Source organism: Micropterus salmoides, unplaced genomic scaffold (genome assembly GCF_014851395.1).
Source record: "Micropterus salmoides isolate LMB-PRFRI ecotype aquatic unplaced genomic scaffold, ASM1485139v1 Ms_hic_scaffold_12, whole genome shotgun sequence".
NCBI lineage: Eukaryota > Metazoa > Chordata > Actinopteri > Centrarchiformes > Centrarchidae > Micropterus > Micropterus salmoides.
Window position 1 is genome coordinate 20,710,659 of NW_024040263.1, and position 23,311 is coordinate 20,733,969.

General features: G+C 39.7%; 1 protein-coding gene across 1 annotated transcript in view; it reads left to right on the forward strand.

Moving 5' to 3' along the window:
* Positions 1-22,678, forward strand: part of LOC119899362 (zeta-sarcoglycan) — a 422,063-nt gene extending 399,385 nt beyond the window's left edge. The window contains exon 8 of the mRNA XM_038713897.1: positions 19,754-22,678. Within this exon, the coding sequence (XP_038569825.1) occupies positions 19,754-19,960 (207 nt within the window). The 3' untranslated portion in view covers positions 19,961-22,678. The remainder of the gene's footprint in view (positions 1-19,753) is intronic.
* The last annotated feature ends 633 nt before the right edge of the window (positions 22,679-23,311 follow it).

The following is a 23,311-nucleotide window of genomic DNA, read 5'->3' on the forward strand; positions in this document are numbered from 1 at the left end:
AAACTGACAAAAATAGCTATGCTCATGTGTAAATACAAGGGACAACACAAAGTAGCAAAACCGGTGTGTGTGTGTGTGTGTGTGTGTGTTTGTGTGTGTTTGTGTGTGTGTATGTGTGTCTCTTTAGACTCTGTGGCACTCTATAGTGTTGGGCGCGCTTCATTAAAGTACCTTATTAGGCTAATGAGCGTCATCAATCCAGGCGACCTTGTCCTCCTTTTCTCCCCTCCTTCTCTCATCCCTCCTTTCTTCCCCTTTTCTATTTGGGATAAGTGACTTCATTAAAGCTGGTTTGATGAGGTTCCCTGTCAGTTGCTGCTGGTCTGTGTGTGTTTTTGTATGTGTGTATCATTGTTAGCCTGCTATCTCACTGTCAAGCTCTTTGCATAGCAGCCTGCCACATTGCGTGAGCACCGAAGCAGACTTAGCCATTATCCTTGTATGTGTGTGTGCGTGTGCGTGTGTGTGTGTGTGTGTGTGTGTGTGTGCGATCAGCCTGCCATGTTGCATGTTCGCTGGAGCATAGTGTGTCATTAACTCAGTAATTAACAGAAGAATGGCCCCCTCTCGTTCGTTGCACTCACTGTCATTGTCAGTCACGCAGACAAACACACACACACACACACACACACGCACACACACACACACAACAGTAGTCTGAAAACAACAGTAAAAGTTGCTCCTCTTCTAAACTCATTTCTCATTTCCTCTCCCCATCATAATCTATTGTCTTCTCTTCTCTCCTCCTTCACTTTTCTTTTCTCCTTCGCCTTTCTTCCCTCTCATTTCCTTATCTTGTTCCCGTCCACTGGGCCTTACTTTTGAAAAGTACACATCTTCATCCATAAGACCAGACAGTGGTAGTAAATTAAGCACAGAGGTCACCAAACTCTTGGGACAGCTCTGGCATATTGGTAACAAAATAATAAGGGCGAATGTCAGATATACACTAGATGATGGACTTTTCAAATAAATAATTTCAGTAATATGTGCAGCCAGGCATAGTGGCGTACAGTGTAATTCATCTGTGGAGAGATGTGTAGAAAGCTAAGTTTGACCGATTGAAGTAGTTATACTAAATGAAATGAAATATTGAACACAAATTATAAGCCTTACATTACAAAGACATTGTGCAACAGTTTGAGTATACTGGGGTCTGCAATCATTGCAAGGTGTGTATGTCTGGACAAATTACTTGACTAACTATAAATCCAGTAGGCTTTTGTATTGTGCTCCATTTCAACAAATCTTTAATTAGGAATTAGAAGTTAAAGGAGAAAAAAATATCCTATTTGAATTACACAGTTGTATTTAAAGAAATGTTGTTTTAATGCATATTATTAAATATTAAACTACCTGTCCAAACTAGTACAGTCACCACAGAAACAGTAAAATAATAAAATAAAATCAGACACCAAACATATGTCAGGTAGATCGATAGATTTTTAACAAAGCTTCAATAGATCAGTCACAGTATTTTATTTTACACCTTAGTCCTATATGCTTGTTAAAGTTTTATGCAGATGTTATTATCTATTCTACCTTAATATGCATTGGTGTATATAGACAGTTTCAACAAATATGACAAAAAGTGTTTTAGAAGCAACTTGCCTACCCTGCCTTTAATGTCTGTTGCATGTCTGCTCCATGTGGCTGCATAGGGTTCCTCCCTACGTAGGGATTACTGTAGTTGAAAAGGAGGTTAAGGATAGTCTAGTAACAAGTACTCAAATACAAAGCTAGTCTTGGTTCCAGTGAATGGGTCCTGTCTTCCAGTGAAGCATTTTTTGGTGTAGCTTGTTGCCTGAGTGTGCAGTGGCCTGTACTACGAAGCGAGGTAACTGGCTTATCCAGGTAACTTTAGGGGTAACTTTGTGACGTCGGGTGTAACTAGTATGCATACTACAAAAGGTGGATAGGTGTTTACCGAGGTTTGTTGCCATGGCAATTTACGCTGCATCTCTAAACTGCTCCGAGCAGGTTTTGTTCATGGTTAACTTGAGGTTACCCAGACACGTGGACTACACACCACATCTTTACTCAGTGTTAATGATGAGAAGTAGGATTTTAATGCACGCCACTTGATAAAATATTTTAAGATTTCAACCTGATTTGTTCCATTGCGGTTGAAATAAAGTTGTTCTTAACAGAACAGCATTACGTTCATACAGCGAGGCCTGCAGCCTCTGTGATTTAGGGAGGAGATCTTCATTAAATAACAGGCCAGTGTCTGAGATGTAGCCCATCTGCAGGCTATAACTGAATTCCCATATTTAGATTGACCGTTTTAAGTGTCCAAAAAATACGGAGCCAGGGTGGGGATTAATAAACCGAGAAGGAAACTCTAGATGAAAGTGGTAAATTTACAAGAACAAAACTCGGAAATTCCTTGAAATTAAAAATAAAAAAAATCCAAATCACTCCGGCCCAATTCATGGCAAAGTGTCTAAGGTGCTTAATAACATAATGATTGTGGGCTAAAGTGAGTGTTTCCTCACTGCTAAATCCAATTGCAAAGTCTAATGTAACTTTCCATTGCATGCATAAACGGCAGACGTGTGTGTGTGATGTTGCAGCCTTTCAAAGTGAAGTTTCTCTCGTAAATGTATGACTATAATGAGAATTTTCAAGTTTTTCACTTGTAGATTAATCTTGGAAATTCAATTTTTCTCAGATTATTAGTCTACCCCTCCCCACTGGCTCCATTTGTTTTATTACAATGAACCTTATGTGTAGTTGTACCTTTACATCTTAATCTTATTACACATAAAAGAAGAGTCCATAAAATACTAAATAGAGAATTACAAATAAGAACACTGAAGATATTTACAAATTTACTCAATGTGATGCCAGCAAGCCTCCCTGGCTTTGTCGGCCACCACGATATTAGATTTAACATGTCTTTAAAGTTCTCATATCACACAATCAACGTGCATTCTTCTGGGGAAAATACGAAGCATGCGCCGTTACAGAAAAACTCTGCCTGCACGGCCGAACACACCTGTTTTGTGCGAATGCGCGCCAACTCCAATTAAGTTAACACCAACTCAACTAACCAACTTCTTACCGTCGTAGTACCGTTTAACACCAGTGTAGGCAGTCTGAGTTTGTCAACCCTGAGTTTGCTTGATACTCCTGATTTAACTCTGAGTAGGTTGAACACCCTTCATAATACAAACCACAGGTCTGATGGCAATTGTTTTTATCCTGTTGTTTTGGTCTATGCATAGTCTCATGCCCTTCCCTGATGGAGGACATCCAATCACCTCCTTAGCAGTACACATGGCATGTTAAAGTGAGTCCTTGACACAAACGCAGTGGGTAATATTGCCAGAGAGACGTGTTGTTTGTGTGGATAACATTGTCAAGGCTGTATAATTTTACAATTGGATTGAATGCAAAGAAAAAACAAATTTTAACAAGGCCCTCTGCCTTTTATTTGAACCCCTCTATGTCTCTCCCAGTCTTGCATTTTCTTATTACCGTTCTTCTTTTCTCTGTCCTCTCTCTCCCTTGTTCCCCTATCTTATACTTTCTTTGACTCATCTCACTCTTCACATTTCACACCATCCTCCTTTCTATTATTGTCTCTTTGTTCTTTTGCATGTTCTTCTCATCCAACATGTTCTCACTCCCAACTCCCAACTGTGTATCACTCTAGTGTCAGTTTTGAACGTACAGGCCTCCACGATCAAGTTAGCAATAAATATGAAATGTTAGACTTTCAGAATTTTTAAAATAAAACACAAGGTTAACGTGAAACAGCCACAGTTGGGTGAGGTTTAAGAAAATATCATGGTTTGGGTTAAAATAAGTTAAGTTACGTAACTGAAGTTAGTAAAGTTGCATAACTTCAGTTAACTTGCGTACAAAGTTAATAAGAAGTCAACGTTGACTATTGGTTTCACACGGGAAACAAACAGATGGTCCTGTGTTTGACCCATCCAACCATCCCAACCTCCTCGCTACGCTCACTTTTCACACACTTCACAATACGTCCCCTGACTTCGATGGCACATCAAAGAAATTCACTAGAGAGGCACCTACAAACATGGCTTGAAGTGTACGGCTACTGACCATGCTGAAGTGTTTAACATGTTGGGAGAGAGAATGAGTTGTTTCATCACCGCCCCCCCCCCCCCCTTCCCCCTTCTCGGCCTTTGAGTCCTTCATCACTAAGTAACCCAGCCTATCTAATTAACTTTCCACTGCCAGAGCTATACATCACTGTGGCTGTCACTTCCCAGGGAAAGGGGAGGGAAGGGAGGATTATGATTTCTTTCTTTCTCTCTCTCTCTGTTTCATGTATCCTTTTGTCTCTTTCTGTTCTTTGTTCATCCATTTTCTCTCTCTCTCTCTCTCTCTCTCTCTCTCTCTCTCTCTCTCTCTCTCTCTCTGTCATCCCAGCATAAATGGATGTCTTCCTATTGATGGTGAACAATAGCATGATGCAGGATGTAACAAGGATTGTGGTGTGGGCCTTTGGCAAGCTTGATACCATGAAAGGCTTGAGAAAATGAAGGACCAACCTTGTCACCCTTTACTACGGCACCTGTTTGCCAGAAATACAGAAAAAAGCTCTGTTCACTAAGGTACAGCTTTATAAATGCCACAAGAAGCATTATCAGCATGTGTAAATGTATTCAGAAAGGCTCAAATAAATTATCCAAATAATTACAGTTTTTACAATTTATGTGTGAGCTTGAGGCTTACTTTAATGTGATAAACTTCACTTGTTCATACTTTCCCTAATGCTTCTAAAACAAACAGAACAAAGAACAAGGTTATATTTAAAAAGAAGATAGCCATTAGAATATTACCTCTTTGGAGGAAAAGGGTCAAGTGCAAAAGACATAATTATTAACCAGACTAATTACTATAGTGGATAATAATAAAATAGGGATAATTCCATCTTTTTGGTTTGTTCTCTCTCTGAAATCCAGTCCTCAATAGAACAGTCTGTTTTTGTTTTTGTAGAATTGTACCTTATTTCATACTTATCCCGGTTACACAACTCATGTCTCTGAATCCAGATAAGACTAGCATAGCTCAGTTAAGAGATGCCTGTAGGATGATTTGCAAGTTAGAGAAATATACCTTAAAGAATTACTGATGATCTAACCAAAGCAGTAGTTCTGTGCTATATTCACATGATATTGTCTCGTTTTGGATAAAGGAAGTATATTTCCCTCAAAATATATATATTTTTTAAAGCAGAGCACAGTACTCACAGGTGACCCTGAACTCTGAACTCCCTGTTAAGAACACCAAAAGAAATGTGTTTGCCTGCATAGTCAACAACAGACGGATGGATAGGCTGGCACACAAATGACATCCTGTATCTATATTTGACACATTTCAAAATTGAGTGAAATATAATCAAACTGTCAGATTCAATTAAGAGTTGATGTGATTCTGTCTTTTAAAGAGCAAAGAGTGAGAGCTCCGTCAAGCTGCACCAACCGATAAAAACTAAGCCTTTTCAGACACCAGATTAGAAGGATAATAGAATATGTTCTTCCACCACTTTATATCATTTAGGTTTAAATAACTGTATTAATCATTGCAAGTTGGTGACCTGGCTTTTCAAAACGCAAGCCTTTTTTTTAAAATCAAAAACATGTAATTGAACCAGAACCTCTTCTCTTACAGTTTAATGGTCACTTTGCTAAAATTCACAAGTCCATCAGTTTGTCATTAGATAAAAATAGGCAATATCTGATGTCATAATGTTATATTTACATTGCAAATTAATTTGCTTCTCACCTTTTTCATTACCATATCTGACTAAACAACTTGAAAGTTGTCCTCGAGAAGGGAGCACTTTCCTCCTTCACTCTATATTGCTGAATTCTAAAATACCAACAAATTTCTGTGGCAACACAAAGAACGGATCTGGGTTACACTATTTTGTGCATTATGATTTTGCATTTAATTTTGGGTGCAGATCCTTATCTTGACAATTGCCTTTTTTCTTTTAAAATATTAATGTATACAATTCTGCCATTAAAAAAGCTGGTTAGTTATCATGAGGGGACATCTTAAAAAATACTGAAAGGAGACAGGAAGGCAAAGACAGTCAGGCAGGAGCAACCTGAAGAGCCGATAAATCATAGTAACACAGAAATTGGCATACTGGCAGAAGAGTACCCACTACAGCCACATACTGTAGAACATCACTGTAATGTTTCTATTTTTTTTCTCCCATCTGTCTACATGACCTAGCCCTGTGCTGGCCCTTCTCTACAGATTACATTATACCCCTAAACCATTTTATGACAGTAGTGACACAATGTCTAGCTCGGTCTCCTCATCAGACAATCAATTTTACAAGGGCCCAATTTATATGAGGACATGTGTTATCCTTGAGCTTAAAGGCACACGTTTGATTGCCACGTTTGGTGACAGTTTCAACTCTATCTGTGACATTAGCAGATTTTTACATATAATTTTGATATCCCCTCACTGCTCGATGTAACACATCCGTTATTCATTAAAGACATTTTAAGGAAGCTTTTGCATTTTACTTCCCCTCCTGCAGCCATCCCCTCTGTTAACCCCATCCAGCCCAGTGTGCCTCTTGCAAACATAATAAACATACATAAAGATAGATCACTAGCTCGGAAGATTAGCCTACAGTGTAATTACTGCTCAGACATGCACACATTGCATGCTAGCCACTTCCACACCACACAACAACATTTCACTGCACAATGAATTATCTTTTCTAATGCACAACAAAATTAAATCCATTTAACAGACAAACAAACTGTTATTGTCCAATTTTTCACTGTTGGAGAGCTGTGTTCATATATTTTCAAAGATAATATGGCCTGCTTTTTTATTTTCCAACAGCAACTTCTCTGATCTAGAATATCAACATTTTCAGCTGGGTAATGTTTACAGCTATTGATTGATCACCTTACAGGCTAGAGCATCCTCCTGCTAACCTGTCCAGCTCATTTATAATGTCTGCTGTCCAAGATGCTGATCTTGGGATCACCACGGTTGCAAAAATGCGTGCCTTTGTCGATCAGCTTAAGGATGTGCACGATTAAGCTGTAGGTGTTTTTGCAGAAAATCTCTTTTGATCTTGGACATCTGTTGGTTTGTCACCTTCTGGTGATTTACAAATTTGTCAAAGTGACCAAAATACACTGACAAATAACATTCCCAGCTAGGGAAGGACTGGGATAATTATTCAGGCCAGGAATCTAAAGTCAATCCAGGCCAATCTCCATTCCATTCACCACAGACTGTAAGCTTTTTGTTAAAATTGTTTATGCTGGTAACATATATTTTACTATACATATGTTTTACTAAAACAAACAAATAGTTAAAAACAGCCAAGTGCCTTTAGTTGTAAAATTTTATCAATTGCACTTCCTTACTTAAGGAAACAGAGATAAATATTAATATATATAGTGTTTGTGCACTTTTGGAGTGTTTGTTTTGCACCTGGCATTTCCTCAGAGTGCAGTCATCATGGAGCTCTGAGTAACTGGAGAGACTTCCATCTGACAAACAGTATACAGATCCAGATTATTTCCATGCTTATGCATCTCCTGCTTTCCTACATAGCATGATTTAGTTTTCTAAAACATAAAATCAACTGGGGAAAGGTAGCTGTGATATATGATGTGCTGAGGGACGGCCCTGCTAGTATTTTTAACTTTAGTAGTAGTTTTTTGACTGACTGAACGTCATGTTTGTGCATGCGACTAATCGCGTGTGATGACAGACAGAGATCATAAAATCAGATTAAAAGATGGGGCTGACTAAAGTATGTGCACTCTAGGGTTATACTTGTTTTGGCAAGTCAAAGTAAAAAAGTAGGTCATCTTAAATGATGTGGTCTAATGGCATATGAGGATATAATGCTTATGAATGCACGTCAACAAGATTTTCCTTACATTTTCTTCTTTTGTTTTATTCTTTTGATATTTTATGCTGTTAAATCAATAGAAATGTCCAGAGATACATACATTGGTGCCTGTTTAGATGTTATCTTTGCAAAGTACAACAACTCAGCACAGCACTGAACACTTGCAGTTGACACGCACAACACTGCTTACATACTCATGGTGTTAGAACAACATATCATTGCATTTATATTTATCTTGTCACCAAAAACATCTAACACAGTTTGCAAAGGAAGTATCACCTCTCTGTCTTCCAACCCAGCCTGTTTAAAAATGAGTGGTAAAAAAATACCTATATACAACCCTCAAAAGAACAGCTTATCCAAATAGCATTCCTTTTCATCCATTCTCATACAAGATTTCCCCGACCGCTGACACCATCAAATGAACAGAGCGGATGAGGGGGATAGAGGGAGGATCGGATGAGTTGGAGGTGGAGGAGGATGGCAGAAAATAGATGTTTCTGTCGATTTTGCAGGAGAAAATAAAGGCGTATGGGACAGCGAGGCTTAAAGCCAAATCAATGTTGTCAGCAGCTGGCACTTAAGAAGGGGCCATTAAAGTTTAAAAAGTTTGGAAAGCAGTGCTGGAATTAGGGCCAAATGGGTTAGAGGTAGGGGAGCGCTGGCTTCCATTAAAATCAACGCCAACAAGAGCTGACAGATCCTCTCAGGATTCCTGTAGTCCTCCTGACTTTTATCAACTCCCTTTCTTGGTCTCTCCATCTCTCTTTCTATCCTACATAAATTCACCCCCGTTCTCGTAGTTTCTTGTCCATGCATTGTCTTCTCTCTTCAGGTTTGTTCACTATCTCACTGCCTCTCACTGCGTCACTTTAACCTATCATCAATCTATCCCTTCCTCTACTCGCCTCATCATTTGTGCTTTATGCACCCACTCCTCTTTTGTGCATCACTCGTTCTTCCCCTCTTTCTGTCTTTATAAGTTGTAAGTTGTTTGGCCTCACTCACCATTCATTTTTACAGACAACACCTTACAAAACAGACCCTCTCGCAAACTGAAACATGGAACCTAAATTCTCTGAAAATTAGTCATGTTCTATCATTGCCAGTCATAGAAAGTCAGAGAAAATGTTTTTGAAAGATTTTGTAATTTGGTTGACTAAAGTCACTGAAATTAACTTTTATTTCCACTGATGGTTGAGAGTAAGTCTTGGATTATAGCCTTAATATTAGGACAGGATCCTTATCATAGAGTTAGAAATCAAATATTCTCTTCCTTCCTTGATGTTTATTTGCTGTTTAATGTGAAGCACACAGCACAGAAAAAACTCCCTAGAGAGTGATACTACAACATGCTGAGTAAAAGTAGGGCACATACAGTAAGTTCAACAGGTGAATGTAAAGCTTAATATTTATGCAGGCCAGACATGATTCTGTTACTTGTTGATGACAGTACATGTCTGAATGCTACTAAAGGTAGTTGAAATGTTGGCAGTGGTGGAGAAATCCTCTGTTGAAAGAGATACATCCAGTCAAAAACTTTTCTTTGGAGAGTATTATTTATTTTTGTCGTGTGTAACATACGTAGATGCACATGTGCAGATTTTTCAGTGACATTACCCTCTAGGTGCTGGGTTTTAGTTAACAAGTGACCTGTTTGACAAAAGCAAATTGCAAGCACTGCTTATGCACATTGCGAATTTGGTGAAAAAAGGCTTCAGGCTCGTTTTTTGTTATCGTATTGTTATCCTCAGGTCCTTTAGAAATTAGCATCCTTCAAAACCCCTGACTTGTAAAAAAATATAACATTTTGTAGAAAGTATAGAAAGGTATTTAAATGATTTTTAAATAAACAGTGAGATCATTTTCAGTTTTCTGTATTTTCACATAGAAGTGAATACATTGATATTATCAGCTCAGAACATATTGCAAATCACTTGACACCGCCTCCACCAGCATGAAGTGGTGCAGCACATCAACAGTGTTACATTGTATATAGCACATACTATAAATGATTGCCGCTGTGGCCTCTATTGATAATACTGTTTGTTCTTCAAGTGCGGATTGTAGAGGTCCGGTTATTTTCTCATCTCAAAAACAACAGAAGAAGACATGCGATCACCTCACAAGAGAAGAATGGATGGATGGCTGTGCCAGTTAAAGCAGTCAGTCTAAATATAATGCACCATTTCTCCATGTTCATGCTGAAAAACCAGGACAGTAGCATATCCTTCACGGGTTTGGAAGCTTGTATGTAGGTCTGTGCAGAAAAAATAAAGACAACACACAGTTAGCCTTATTCCTGAGTAAACAATAGCAAGTAAACAGTAGTAAATCAGCTTTAACATACAAAATGGGCACTATCTAAAACAATAACAATTTGTGTTAGCAGTAGCTTGTTTGGCACAATGTCATCATTACTTCTTTAAACTCTTGCCCTGCATGGCACTTTTGCATCAATGTGTTCATGATGATATGTACAAAAAATGATTTCCCTTTACTTTGCTGCTGACTGCTGCGAGGTAAAATCAGGTTAACTACAAAAACTTTTACCATGGAGTTTTATTGTTTGTTGACACAACGCTGGGGTTTATTAAGACGCTGTAGCCTGGAGGTATTATTGGGCTGGTAAACTGGGACTGTTTTTTTTCTCACTGCTTGTTGTTTTACCTGCGGGTAAGGCAGAATGGTGAGTGAATTAGAAGGCTGGCAGGGGGTAACTCCCTGTCGTACACGCTGATGCTGTGGAAGCCTTGCAAATATATAAACACACACATATTCAAAAAAAAAACAACTCAAACACCTAAAAATTCACGGACACATGAAAACAACACATATGTATACAGTTGCACACACACAGTGCACTCGCAGCACACAGCTGTCCCCTCCTCTCCCAGTCTCTAGAGCCTCTCTGTTTACATCCAAAACTTGTTTTCATCATCCAGCTCCACTCTTTCAGAGTCTGCATCTATGTGTGAGTGTATGTGTTTATAAGCGAGAGATTAACAGATACTTGCCAATAGCATAGAGAAGTGGATGTTTTTCTAAAGGTGTGATTAACGTCAGAAAATTCATTAGCTGGTACTTCACACTGCCCGAGGCGATTAGTGTGCATGTGTTTTAGATTCCGTCAGTCTGATGTAACTCTGTCTCCGTCTTTTGATGTGTGTGGGAGTTTGTCTGTCTCTATCTATTATGTGTCGCTTTGTCGCAGCATGTTTGTGTTAATGTTATTATGCGGTTGCTTCACTGTCTGTGTGTATAAACGTGTTACTGTTACAGTCTCTATTCCTGTCTACCTGCGCATGTTTGCGTGAACGCATTTGTCTGTGTCTGCAGTTGCGTGTGTCTGTGTGTATGGTACAGTAGAGCAGACTGATATCGCTTTAAGTTCCCGCTACGTCTGGCTTGCCACACTCTCAGTCTCTCTCCAGCCTCTGTCATTTAGTCCATTGTCAGCTCCCATTCCATCGTATGTCCATTCAACATGCCTAATGGTCTGTGTAATACACTCAGATAGCTTCACAACCTCCCACCTATTTGTGTTGTTGGAGTGTGTATAAGTGTGCGTGTGTGTGTATGCTCTATGTATGAGTGCAGAGGGAGCAAGAGAGAGAAAGAAAAGGAGAATGGGAGGAAAGGTGATCTGGAGCTAGGTAAGCATAGAGGTTGAAATGTGTGTGTGTTTGTGTGTTATCGAGTGTGTGTATGTGTGTGTGTGTGTGTGTGTGCTGGTGAAAATGTACTGTTATTGTCCTTTCAACCTCTGTCACTCCTCTCTCCTGTCACTCCTCACCTACTCCATCCTCTCAGTAAAAGACTTTAAAGTTGACACTTTCTTGTCCACTTCAGGTCCATGTCAGGATGATTTCAACTGCTGAGTGATCACAAAATTTTAATTGGAGCCAACAGACCCCAAAGAAGAGTATGATAACGCAATCTTACCAACCCAACCTGAATGTGGTTTCATTGTATTTGAGATTGTGATTTAAGGGCATTACATGTTAGTTAGGAGGCAGCCACATTAGTTTTTCCCCACTGATTTAGGCCGTGATCAGACGGGACATGTATTTTGCTGTGAGAGGCATCTTTTTCCAGTTGTTTTCTATAGGCAGTAAGAGTTTTGCACTCTGCCCTGGACACTTTGTGTTATATATGCAACTGGGCGCATCATTTTACAGCACCTTGAGTTAAAAAAAAATACTCACCTCAGAGCAGAAAAGTGCAGACGCATTTGCATTTTTTCCCATTGTCCAAATGATTCAGATGTGTGAGTTTACGTCACAGCAAAATCACTGTTAGGCTAAGGACACGTGAAGTGGTTGCCTAGCAACTTTTTTAAAGTCAGCAAGCTGGTATTTTTTTATATTGTAGTCATCAACAAAAAGACAGTATGTTGCGCCACAAGCCTTGCAACCTGCAAAAAGTACTCTGATTGGGGCCTTAGATAATTCCCTTTTTATTCATACTGTATTCATGCGCTGTAGGGTATTTTTTACAAACAAAAAATAAACAAAAGAAAAAAAAAAGAAATGCTACTGGTTCACGAGGAATGTACAATACTGTAATAATAATATAATACTGAAGCATGAATTGCATGAATTGGTTGTACAGTACAGACATACAGGTATAGTGTAGAAAAAACATTTCAAAGAAAGAGGCAGTAAAGTGAACAGTGTTGGGATTAACGAGTTACAAAAGTAATGAAATTACAGTTATTACATTTACATTACATTTATTAATTTTGCTGATGCTTTTATCCAAAGCGACTTACAATTGCCATATATGTCAGAGGTTGCACGCCTCTGGAGCTACTGGGGGTAAAGTGCCGTGCTCAACGTTAGTGGATGTATCACCACCCCACTACTTATGTATTGCTTTTTGCTGTAACGCAGTAATATAACAGATTGCTAAAATTATCTCGGTAACATTATACATGTTACTATCTCAATGCATTTTTACCCAAAATTAAGTGGCGTTTTGTTTTTTTGATAATTCACACTGTGAAACATTTCAGCATCAGAAAAAAAAAATCTGTGAGTAAAAGAGTAACGTTATTTTCTGTTTCTAGAATTTGATGGTTGAGATTGTAGGCAGGGTGCAAACTACGAGGGAGCCAGGGGGAGCTCAGCTTCTCTTAACAAGATGATAGCTCCCCTGAAAACATGATTTGTGTCTCTAAGATATTGACAATATGCTATTTTTGCCATGTATTTATATTTTTCTTTATCTTTATCATCATGGATCATGCTTACATAGAATTCTATATGTGTTTTCTTCAATGATTTACTTCCATGATTAGGGAGGCTGCTATCTGCTGTGCACCTTGACCGATCCTGTCGGAGTTTTGGAAGATTTAAATAATCAACAAAGTTATGCTCCTGTGCCTTCCTTGTGCTATCTTTTTTAATGGGAAGACAATTCATCATATTTCACCCATCCTCAACCCACCTGCTTTAAATTAGAATGTTTTTATTTACTTTTTATTGTAATTTTTATGATAAAGACCTGTGTATATCTGCAATCTGCACATCACTAGAACCCACCTATGCAGGAACATCCTACTCTCTGAATAATGCACCCATTAAATAGCAGTGAAAGTAACACAAAAGTGCAAAAGTTGTGTAAAGCATTACAATTCAGAGACAGTAATATTATAATATAACTAATTGCTCTCACAAGATAGTAACTAGTAATCTATAATGAAAATGAAATATGGCTACAAATTTGTGTTATAGCAAATGATGCTAAAAATGTAACTGCAGCATAAAACTTTGTGTTCTGTATTTCTACACCTCCTTTATCCTTCATACTCACCTCTCTCCTGTCCTCCCAGACAAGACTCCCTCCTCCTCCAAGTCTCCTCCTAATCTACTCCTCAACACACTCCCAACATTTGTTCTTCCTCTTGATCTCCCCCAAAAGACACTGTAACCCTCTTGTCACCTCTGCTGTCTTTTTCTCTCCATTTCCCTCCTCCTTTCATCCCAGGAAAAGCTGGTCCTTTCATCGCCACCTTCCCCTCCTCTCTTGCAGCTCATTGGCCTCCCACCCTCTTTCGCCTTTTCCTCAGCTGTGCCAAAGGAAATCATCCATGAAAAATGTTTTCACCCTCCATAATTGCCACTTCCCGCATGTTCCTCATCTCCTTGATGCCAGAGCCACGTGCTTGCTAAATTGAAGTTGGAGAGAGATGCGCTCACACACACATACACACATTCTGTACGCACATACCCACGCTCCCACGTAATTAACTTAAGTTACTTAATGTATGTAACTAACACACTTATTTTAACCCAAACCATGATTTTTTCCTAAACCATTAACAAGTACTAACCAAACTGTGACTGTTTCACATTAAACATTTATTTTGAAAGTCTAACTGAAAGTATGCATATTTATAATTGTTAACTTGACCGTGGAGCCATGAATGTGCAAAAAATGAAATGCTAAAGGGGTACCCAGTGCGTTAAAAAGTGAGACCAAGGGGTCTTGACCAAGTTGGGATTGAGTGTTGTATATGCACAATGACACTAGCAAATAGATCAAAAAATGGCAGCTGACACACATGCACATCTCAAATGAAAAATTGTGATATTTAGGATTTGATTCCAAGTGAAAGACATTTTGAGGAATTTTTTTGACCTTCTGTTTTTTAAAATCCTTTCAAAACCCATCTGATTAAATGTATTATCATGTATGGCTGAAAACTCTTTTTCTTAGATCCTCCAAAATAGTGCTAATAGGTATCTCACAGAGTGTCTTCTTTTTAGTAAATCATTTGCAATAGTCCATGGGTGGTTCAGAGTCTGCCTTCTTGACATCTTGTTAACATGCACATGTTGAGGAGGGCAGAGCCCAGAACGTCCTTATGTAGTAATCTGCTGCTAATGATTTAATGAAAAGAAAAATAGAAGGAGAAAATGTGTAAGTGCTCACCCTACTATGTGAATTCAGTAGGCTTTTGCTCCTGGCTGGTAGCACCATAAAGGATCTGAAGAGACTTAATGTAAAGGCAATGTTTGTTTTGCCTTTACATTTGAGAGCTAAAGTAGAACACATGCAATCACATACACACAGCTTACACACAGACTCACTCTATAACACACACATTCACGTATACAGACCCACACATACTGCTAACATCAGGCCGACTTAATACTTACAGACACTTTCATTTGGGATGAACGCCAGCAGTAATCCGACCTTAAGCTACAACAAATGACTTCCATTCCCCTTCCTCTACTTCCCTCTTTCCACACGTTCGTCTATCCGTCCATCAAGCACTTCTCCTCTACTGTCCTTATTGGCTGCAGCCATTCTATCGATCTCTTCCTAATTCCATCCCTCCATGTAAGCCATCATCTCCACCTACTAATTGCCCTCTTCTCTTTCCAATCTCATAATCAGCATCCTCTCCCCCCCTCCTTGTTTCTCTTTCTGTCATCTCCTCTACCTCCATATTTACTCTATTCACTTCCCTCCCTCCCTCCTTTGTTCCCTTCCCTCAGTTTGCTGCTGTGATGTTTCCAATGTTATGGAAGAGAAACCAGTAATTTCATTGGCGTTGGCAACATGCACCCGTCTCTCCTTAGGTTCCCATCCCATTGTCATTCCCGAGTTCATTTTAGGTTTCCGTTGCTATGGCAAGCAGGCTGTTGGAATTAGATTTGGGTTATGTTGCCAACCGTGACTGAGTCCTTTCCTCTGTAAGGCTATAACTGAGCCCTGGCAGCTTTTATTGGGGAGCCAAAGGGAAGATGACAGGTGTGCACCAGGGACCTGTTAAAGGTATACCTTGACATTTAGAGATGTAGTGTGGTATTTTACTTTGCCCAGCACCCGGGGAGAGCAGTGCACATATTCACTTTTCACTACCTCTTAAAGTGTTTTGTTGTCAATGTTACTATGTCTTATTAAAACCAATGGACATGGTGCGCTAATGAGATAGCTGTACACAATAGACTTAAAGAAGCTCACTATGCTGCGTCTTTTGTTTTTTGTTTTCTTTTTTAATAACTGCAGAACTAAAACAAAACCTTCTGTCTAAATCTTGTGTAGAGACTATTGTGAAGATAATGCATAAGTAGCTCTACAAGTTTATATTTAGAGTAACATGAGCACATTTAAACTTATCAGCAGACAGCTCCAAAATCATTCTAATATTCCTATAGGGACTAAAGCAGGGGTGGCCAAACATTTTGGATTGTGGGCCATATACACAAAAATATGAGAAGTCACGGACCACATACTGAGGTAAATGTTTTCATCGATTGGTAATCCATCATTGTAGTTGACAGCAGTTCTAGTGTTCAGACTAACACCTTGATTCCACCGGGCACGGTTCTATAACTTTGCGTCTACAACAACGAAGCGGAGCTTTTTACCTGCCTGATTTTGCTCATAGTGTGTTGATTTGCTAATTTTGCCTTGATTTTTTGTACTTCTACCATGGGTAAATAGGATACATAGGTAAATGTTTTCTTTTGTTTGTTGACATATGATCAGGGTATGATCAGGGTTCTGTGTCTGGCCAGCTCTATCTGCTCTGTGCAGCTTGACTAAAATAGACTAGGCATGTATTCTCCGCGGAGCAGAGCGGAGAGTCCCTTCTTAAATGCGCTGCGGCACATCAGGTGGAGTCAAGCAGGTAGTTGTTCAAGATGACAGCGACATCTAGTGCAATTTATTAGATTGAAGCTCAAGCCAAATCTGCAAGCTCTCTCTGAGAGCTTTATAAATAAACTATGAATTTTATATAAATAATTTCACCCATCCAGCTGAACATACAATACAGTAAGATTCACCAAAATTATCAAAAAATTAGTTGATTGCAGTTTCACTGTTTTACTACTAGGGCTATGGTGCTTACCACCAACATTTTTTAGATAGGTAATTAGGTAATGTGCCTTTAAGAAAAATTGTGTTTTGAATAGGATTTGTTTCCCTAGGGGACGTTCAGTGATTACAGTACTGCATGCTCTGTTTGATGATGTTAATCCCATCTAGGGAGCATATGAAGACACCAGAACTGAAAACATAAGATTAGAACCTGCTGTAACCCCCCCCCCCCTCCAAATTTTAGAGTTTGACTGTCTCACTGAGTTACATCTGGGTTATTAGGGAAGACACCATCTTTAAGGTTACCTCAGTCTATAACTTATCTGGTTACCTGTCTATCTATCTTCTGCTTAATGGCTAATAGATGTACTGCTTTTAGCTGCATAGATAGTTAAAGGCAACACCGGCATACCTTTGCTCTGCTCCATCATGCAGAAGGAGATAGGGAGAGAGAGTGTGTGTGTGTACTGTATGTGTGGGTGTTGTTTATACAGAGCGAGATGTGCCCTGTCAGCCAATGTGAAATCATTAGTTATACTAATTGGTTCCTCGCTGTTGGGATATCCGAATCCCTCATTCCTTTCCTCTCCTTTTTTTTCCTTCGTTCATCTTATCTCCCTCTCTTTATGTCCCCCATCCTCTTCCAACCACTTCTGATTTGACATTTCCTCTCTGTCATCCTTCTCTCATCCTTTCATCCGACTCCCTCTCATTTGTCTCTTTCTCTCTTTTACCTCTGCCTTTTTGCACTCATAGCTATTTTCCACACACTTTTTCATACTTCCTCTCCTCATTTCTAAAATGAAGAAGATGAATAATGGGTATACAGATGTCTGCTGAGATTATTGTCTGGCCTTTGGGTGTGTGAAAGAGAGAGGGAAAGCAATAGAGCAGCGCTTTCTTGAACATTGAAGATTGAAGAGTAAATAAATAAGCAGGCGAGGCAGTCAATAGAAACCCAGATTGTGTAATGATTCTCATTTGAAACTCGGCTTGTATCAATCTGAGGATGAGAGGAGTGGATTGAAGGAATGCATGTAGTGGTCAGGAGGAGGGATGAAGGCCAGTGGGGGGATAGAAATGGGGGGAAAGGAGGAGAGATGATTGGGATGAGGGGAAAAGAGAAGTGCAGGAAATGCTTCTTATTCTGAAGCTCCACTCCACCTGCTCTCTGAGTACTGTGTATCTAACCAGTTATGTGGTAACTAATCCACAGTACGTTCTGCAATTTTACCAAGTCGCCCTGGAAAAAGAGATCATGCATTATAAGACTGCCTGAAAACAACTCGTTTGTAATCCAGCTGTTTTCTTTTGTTCTCTATGATGTCACAGCAAAATGCGCCTGCTCACCTTGCAACTAGTCCGACACGGACAAAAACACACTGAGCTGCAGCACACAGTGACAAGACATCCTTCCAAACATTAACTACCCTCCAGGCAGTCAATGGAACATAAGAACAACAACATAAAGTTACTGTGATGTAAAGACAGTGCACAGTTAAAACTTTATGGATGAAAGATACATTTGTTACAAATTAACAACTCACAAACTCTTGCTCCAGTCTATATTGCTAAGCTGGTAAGGGTAAAATGCATCACTCCATACCTAAAATGAAGCGTTCAACATACAGGGTGAAATGAGGAGCTGCAGAAATGTGCAGTATGACAGAAATATGGTGTTTTTTTGAAAATGAAACCATGTAAACCTGTTCTGGTAAAACCCCTATAACCTGAAAATGAGAATAATATGACCTCTTTAAGGAACGTGGACCTTTTAAGAACAACATCAACTGAAATAATAACGGTCTTTAAACTATTTTTTACATTGAAAAAACTATGTACAAGGCTCAGATCAGATAAATATCACCACATTAATGCCCTTCAGTTGACATTGTGATTTAATGGCACCTATTCCCAAACATAATTTGCACTGAAACTGTCCTGGGGCCCCTCAAGATCTTGGACCCCAGGATAGTTTCCTGCTTTACCCGTTGCCAGTTGGTAATCTAGCCTTGACTCCTTCAATCTGTCCTTATTGATGCAAAGCGAGTGTCGCTTTTTTTATCTTTGTCAGTGAGTGACCATTTGTCATTGTTTGTTTGTGTCTGCAGTATACAAACAAACAATGACAAATGGTCACTTACTTCTTACCAGCAATAATGTAAGATAAACTTGACTGGGCACATCATCTGTTAAATCTGTTGGCCGGAGTCAAAGAGCCTACCCCTTGACCCGCCCTGCAGTCCAATCTGTTTGGATCTCCTCCAAGTACCTTGAAGATCCAGTTGCATTGGAAATAATTTAAGAAAGGATTTTTGCAAGTTTCTGATTTTATCTTGAGGAACGCCACTTCTTTGTAGAAATTGATCCCAAAAAGGTTCAAATAGCTTTTTAAAATGTGTTGACTGACCTCATCCATTTGGCTTTTTTTTTTACATTTAAAGTATGACATTGTATTGACTTACCTGCTGTAAACCTCTTCCTTTGTGGTGTGTATTTGTTTTTGCTGCATGATCTCCCTTGTGTGTGTTTCCCTCTTCGTCTTCCCATCACTCATCTCCCACTGATTCCTTTGCTTTTTTCTTCTCCTTTCTTGCCCTCTTCCTCGTTCACTCCCACTCTGCCTCTTCATCAAAAAAGACCCGTTCTAAAGTAGAAATTCCCCCTCTGTCTCCGTAGATCTTTCTTGATGACAACTCCTGTCGACCATAGAAAGCATAGTCATCCCTTACGGCAATGTGCTCTCTCTTTCTCTGTATCCACAACCCCAGTTTCTTTTCATTCTTTTTTCAAAAACACAGAGTTCTCCCCCTTTGTTTTTCTGTTATTTTAGGCACCAAGACAATCCATGAGAGCTAAGTACCCTGCAGCTGTAACATCAACTTCTATGTATTAATTTTCGTGTTTTTTATATATTTTTATTGTTATTGTATTTCTTCTTTTCCTTTCTTTTTGTTATTTCTTTTGTTCCTCACCAGTTGCTCTCAAATCAGTGTTTCCTAAATCATCTGTCTTTTATGCCTACAGATTTTTCTAGACGCCAACACCATCAGGCTGGGCAGCATTCCCCTCGGCAGTGCTGTGGACCCCCTGGAGGGGGCACCTGCAGGTACTACCTACACCAAACAGACTGTGTACGAGCTTTGTGCCTGCGCTAATGGCAAGCTCTACCTGTCCCCGGCTGAGAAAGGCTCTACTTGCCAAACCACCAGTAACTTTTGTCTCTGGAGCTGAAAGTGGGAGGTTGACAGACAGTCAGGACATATGGACTATTAGAGTTTGAAGCTAATGCTAGCCAACGGACTGTATCATCGTGGATGATGGCTTGATTAGAAGCTAATAACAGCTAACAGACTGAATCAACATGGATTGTAGCATGGCGAGAAGTCCATGTCCAATAACCGATCGAAATATATGGATTACAGCTTGGCAGGAAGCTAATGCTTGCTAACAGACCAAATCAACATGGACTGTGGCTCGGTGTGAAGCTAATGCCAGCTAAAGGACTGAATCAACATGAACTAGAGCTTGGTGAGAAGCTATTGCCAGCTCACCGACCAAATTAATATGGATTGGTCAGTAGCTAATGCTAGTCAAGAGGATGGATGACTTGGCAGGAAGCAAAAGCCAACAAGGTTAGCTGGTGGGTATGCCATGACCGCTCATGGCCATGAATGGACAGTCTAACTCTGGGGCTCTCGTTAGCTGTTTGCACACATTGACTGTATAAAAAGATGGACGACATGATAGCTCCCCAAAAGTAAAGCCAAATCCTCTTCATCACCCCCTGGTGGCTGGCTGCAGTATAAGTCAAAACCCCGCCCAAAGATGGTTTCTGTCATTTTAGGTAGTTCTTGTCATGCTGATGTATGTTCAAGTGTTAATTTTTCTGATAATTCTGGTTTTAATTAGTTATTTTGTGCTATAAAAAGGGGATTTCACATGATGATTGACAGCTGACCATGCTCGTGATTGAGTTAGCCGGGTGTATGGGCGGGACCTCAATACCGCAGCTCCTACCCCAATCACTACTGCGCAGACTTTGCTTTCAAATGACGTCACTAGCGCAAGATGGCAGCGGCTGTATCTGCGATATTTTGGCCTAATTTTTGTACAGTGGGAGGAAGTGGAGACCCGTTGTCCATCTTTATATATAGTCTTTGGTTTGCCATTCTTGAATTGCTGCCACGACAGTCTCTGAAAATCACAAGGATTATGTTTGGGGGTCTACTGAGAACAGCAAACTCTCTTACAATGAAAGTGATTTGTGTGTTCACTGTATGACCAAAATGTCCTGGAAAACATGCTCCTGCCTTTGTTAGGTAAACAGATATTCTAATGGACTGCAAACTTGCCAGCAGGGATATGGACAAAGAAAACACACTTGGCTAACAGACATCAGTGTTGGAACTTGGTTTAGCCCTGCGGGTAGCTAACAAGTAAATCAGACAATGGTTTAGTCTAACGGGAAGCTAAGGCTAGCTAACGGACCAATCTATACCAGAAAGGCCTTCCCCCTACTCCCCTCATAGTCTTTCAACCCAAACATTGACCTGTGACCCTTCCGCATTAATCTACACGTGATAGTGAATATGCTCTCTGACCCCACTTTTCATAGGATAACTAATGCAAATAAATGTGCTTCAACTTTGCATTAAACAACTTTTTTCCCCCAGCTTTTTTTTTACTTTTATTTTCTTTTAGTTATCTTTTCATCAGATCAGATTGTATACTGTTAAACTCTTGGTGTCCTATTATTTTCCCCTTTAACTTCTCTGTAATCCTTAATCTTTCCATATTTTGCTGCTGCTCTTATATTTTCTCTATGCTTTAGTTATGTTGGTCTGTCTGTGCATTTACTTGCATTGGACTGGTGAAGAAAACATTATTCTGTATATCAACTTTCTTCCACCGGCCTGGTTAAAGAAACAGAAAACATCGTTCTGTCTGCTTTCTTAGAATGGAATATTTTTTTTACTAACCATCGCAGATGTACCCGATGCAGGGTTTCTCCTCCTCACATTCTGTTCACACAACTTTTGGTTTCCACCCGGAAGTCATTCAGTCATATGATGAAAAAGAAGAGTAAAGTGAGTTAAGTCTCAAATTAAGGCTCCTGGGTGGCATAGCAGATCAACCATTTTACAGTGTGGGGCCAAACCTCTAGTCAGGAGTATATCTTCATCCTTTTTTCCTGTCAGTCTTTTTTTCGCTCATGTTGCATGACCGTTCTGCTGTTGTTGCCAAGCCTCTTCTCAGTCATGTCAGAATGCTGTGTCATTAGCTGTGTTTCCATCAACGCTTTTTTATGCACATTTTGAAATATCACATTAGAAAAAGTTGATGGAAACGGCAAAGTTTGAAAGAAATGCTTAATTTCGCACAAAAAGTTTTTACGCTCACTTGAGGTGGTTTTTACCTTGGTCAAAAAAGAGTTAATGCCCTAAATGGGAGATGGAAACACTTTTGGCGAATAAGTTCTGACGTAGCAAACTTGGAACTCACGTCTGAATAGCTTTTTCTGCTGTCTGCGTCTTGCTGAACATTCCCATAACTTGCAGAGACAGCGCTGGTAGCAGTGTGCCCGCTTGAAACACATTCCTGAGGCCCTCTCTCCATTTTTCTTAGATCTATGGCCATAAGTTCCATGCGGCTAGTTTCGTTTCTGGTTTGGAACACATACATCTTGTTTATTACAGCCATGTGTAACATCAACTACTGATGTAACTATTGCCGTAGCCCGGGGCGAGTTCAATCTCAAAACGTTTTGCACCGGTTTGCAATGTTTTCGGATTGAACGACATGTTTCCTTGAAACGTTCCGCTACAGGCTTCAAGGTATGTTTTCTCCTGTTTTGTGGGCGTGTCACAGGTGTTACCCAATCAGCTGCGATAAGTTTGTAAACACAATGGTGTTAAAAAGGCAGGAAAATGCAGTGCGCTTGAGTATACAGCAGGGTGTTCAGGGAACCACTGTTTCCATTGAACAAAACATTTTGCTACGTTTTGTTGACGCTGAACTCGCCCCTGGTTCATTCGCTCCAAACCAGCTGATGGAAACACACGTAAATCCTTACTTTTAAAAACTTTTTTGCAACATTACAGTCCGCTTGACAGTTGGATGGAAACATGGCTATTGAAAGACATTTCTGCTGTGTTTTTGATCCTTATTTTTTGCTGTAGTATTTTTACCCTCTCATCACTCATTGTATAGCCTCGTCAACACTTCATATTTTCTTTCCAGCAGTTACATTTCAAAATGTTGTCTTATCTTCTTATCTTATCTTTTCGTCTCTTACCCATCACTTGCTAAATGACTCTCCTTTGGCCATCCAAAACTCAAATATCAGGAAAAATGTCCTTTTGCCCTCACACCATGACCCCTTTCAAAAGTTCTGCAACCTAAGCAAGAAAAATCAAGAAGGTCCAAAATATTATTTTGGGGGTATTTTTTTATATATTCAATCATTCTCAGATGGGGGGATCAGTGTGAATGACGTCTAGCTGGCTAACCTAGCGCCCAACCTCTGAGATGGCTGGAATCGTAGGAAATCAGCAAATTTGTTTGGCAGAAGTCCCCCTGGAA